This window comes from Penaeus monodon, chromosome 20 (genome assembly GCF_015228065.2).
Source record: "Penaeus monodon isolate SGIC_2016 chromosome 20, NSTDA_Pmon_1, whole genome shotgun sequence".
NCBI classification, from domain to species: domain Eukaryota; kingdom Metazoa; phylum Arthropoda; class Malacostraca; order Decapoda; family Penaeidae; genus Penaeus; species Penaeus monodon.
This window is the reverse complement of record NC_051405.1, coordinates 21,555,982-21,558,154: the sequence shown is the minus strand read 5'-3', so window position 1 is coordinate 21,558,154 and position 2,173 is coordinate 21,555,982. Positions and strand designations below refer to the sequence as shown.

Below are 2,173 nucleotides of genomic sequence, written 5' to 3'. Positions count from 1 at the left end.
AGTACACATTAGGTACGCGAGGATTCTCAGGCGGAGACTCTTGGGGACGAAGGCAACAGCGCGACATAACACGCGGTGTTGCTTCCACCCACCTCGTGCCCCATGAAGCACGTTCCATTCCTTAAGCACACTTTACAATAATCTCTAATGCTGTGTTTCTCCCATTGCCTCATTATGTAGATTATTATTAATAAAACATCCATGTATATAATGAATATACTTTATAACAATAAACCGGAAGTAACACTCGCATTCTCAATATGTGTGTCTAAGGCCATTCATGTTTCTGTCTTCATAATAATTTCTTATCCGAGTACTGATATAAACATTTCTCTTTTGCAGATATATGCAATAAAAGAAAATACACAGCCTCGAAACCACCGCGCAGCATCCAAAATGCACAAATATTACAATCCTCTGCATACAACTGACATTTAATCTTTATTGGATAAAAAAAATCAAAAACACGAATCAATAAATCGGTTTTTGAAAAGGCAACTCACCATCTGAGATTGGTGAAGGGGAGCTCGGTAAGACAATGTTGGGGCGTCCCGTAGCTGGCGGGCGTTTGCGTGGGCGCCCTGAGGTCGTGGGTGATGCAGTAGACGGCGATGGTGGAGGTGTTGAAGCGGTCCTCGCTGAGGGCGCTGCGCTCAGTATACATCTTGAGCTCGTAACGCCACGCTAGGGGGGTGCAACGGCGAATATGATATACGTTTTTAGGGAATAAGTATTCTTGAATTCGTTGTGACTCAAGTTGGAATGGTTGAAAATGTGAGGATATTTCAATTAGGCAAGATGTGTTTAAGAATCAAGTAATTATGATGAGGAGAACAGGAGCATCGACCGCCTTGCGAAATTATTTCTTCTCAATATTTTTTCTCGTCTTCTGACCATCACGTATGGAAATGCAAATTCCACTTCCTCGCCCCATTAGCATATTAACGAAGGCTATCATTTTTTTTCAGTGACACTTTTATAAGAATCACACTACATCACTTCCTGACACTTGACTCACCTGACCCTTGATCGAGGTCGCCACCCGGAGCCGCCCACGTGAGGTTTACAGTCGTGTCGTGCACTGAAGTCACGGTCAAGTCTGTGATCCTAGAGGGCGGTGTGATGTCGGCGGTGGTGACTCGTGACACGATAACAGACACAGACGCACTGTCGACGGTGAACTGGCCGGCACTCACGGGCACCACGCGGCCGTCTGGAAATGCGATTAAAAAAAAAAATAAAACTTCCAGGTAGGTCATCAGATTTGGTTTTGTCCACTTTGTGTGTACAGGTATCAGCGACTTGCCCAACTGGTGAGCATGATGGTTATCTGTGTATATATATATATTTAATTTGATCGCCATATACACACCAGCATTTCCCCAAGAACTAATGATATCTACACATAAAATATTCGTCTAAGCTTCTTCCACCTACTTCCGCCACCTCTCTCAAAGTGGACCATCAGTCCCCGCCTCCCCCCGCTCTCTCCCATGGCACTCACCTCGACGTCTCGGTGCCAGCACGGACGCCGCCCCCTGATGATCAGTGGCTGTGGCCGTGAGGGCATACCTCCCTTCGACGGGCAGCCACGTCACGTAGCGAGTATAAACGCCGTCATGCGCACGCACATCGGGCTCTGGAATATGTCATAAATTATGTTATCTGATCTTCAAGTTAACGACACACGAGGATCTTAAAGTACTGTGTTCTTTTGACATTTCTTTCCAAGTTTATTTAAGTTGATTATACTCATTCTCACCTGCGTTGCCATTGTCCAGTAATTCGAGCGTGTCGGAGGGACCGTCCTCGTTCAGGTGAGTTATCTTGAGGACGACCTTTGCTCCGACGACAGGACGTCCATCGAGAGTGACCTCCGCCCACGCGACGAGAGGGCGCGAGTCCGGCTGCATCGGCTTGTGGTCGTCGACGTTTGTGTAAAGTTTCACCACAACACCGATGTCTTCCTGTTTTCTCACATACACATCCGCGGTCACAGAAAACGGGAAAGCGATCGAACTCCTGAGGAACTTGATCGTGTAAGTGAACTCCCCGCCTTCCTTGCCGACGATGGCCCAGAAGCGCTGGTTTGTGTCTCGAATCAAGTCGATTTCTTCCTTCTGGGGATTTGTCAGCTCCACAATCTAAGGATGAATGGAAATTAGTGCACGTT

General features: G+C 46.8%; 1 protein-coding gene across 1 annotated transcript in view; it reads right to left on the bottom strand.

The window, feature by feature from the left end:
- Positions 1-2,173, bottom strand: part of LOC119585945 (calcium-activated chloride channel regulator 1-like) — a gene marked incomplete in the record, with an annotated part of 13,408 nt that overhangs the window by 5,442 nt on the left and 5,793 nt on the right. Inside the window, 4 exon segments of the mRNA XM_037934660.1 lie at positions 504-684; positions 1,019-1,213; positions 1,505-1,639; positions 1,763-2,144. Of these exon segments, the coding sequence (XP_037790588.1) occupies positions 504-684; positions 1,019-1,213; positions 1,505-1,639; positions 1,763-2,144 (893 nt within the window).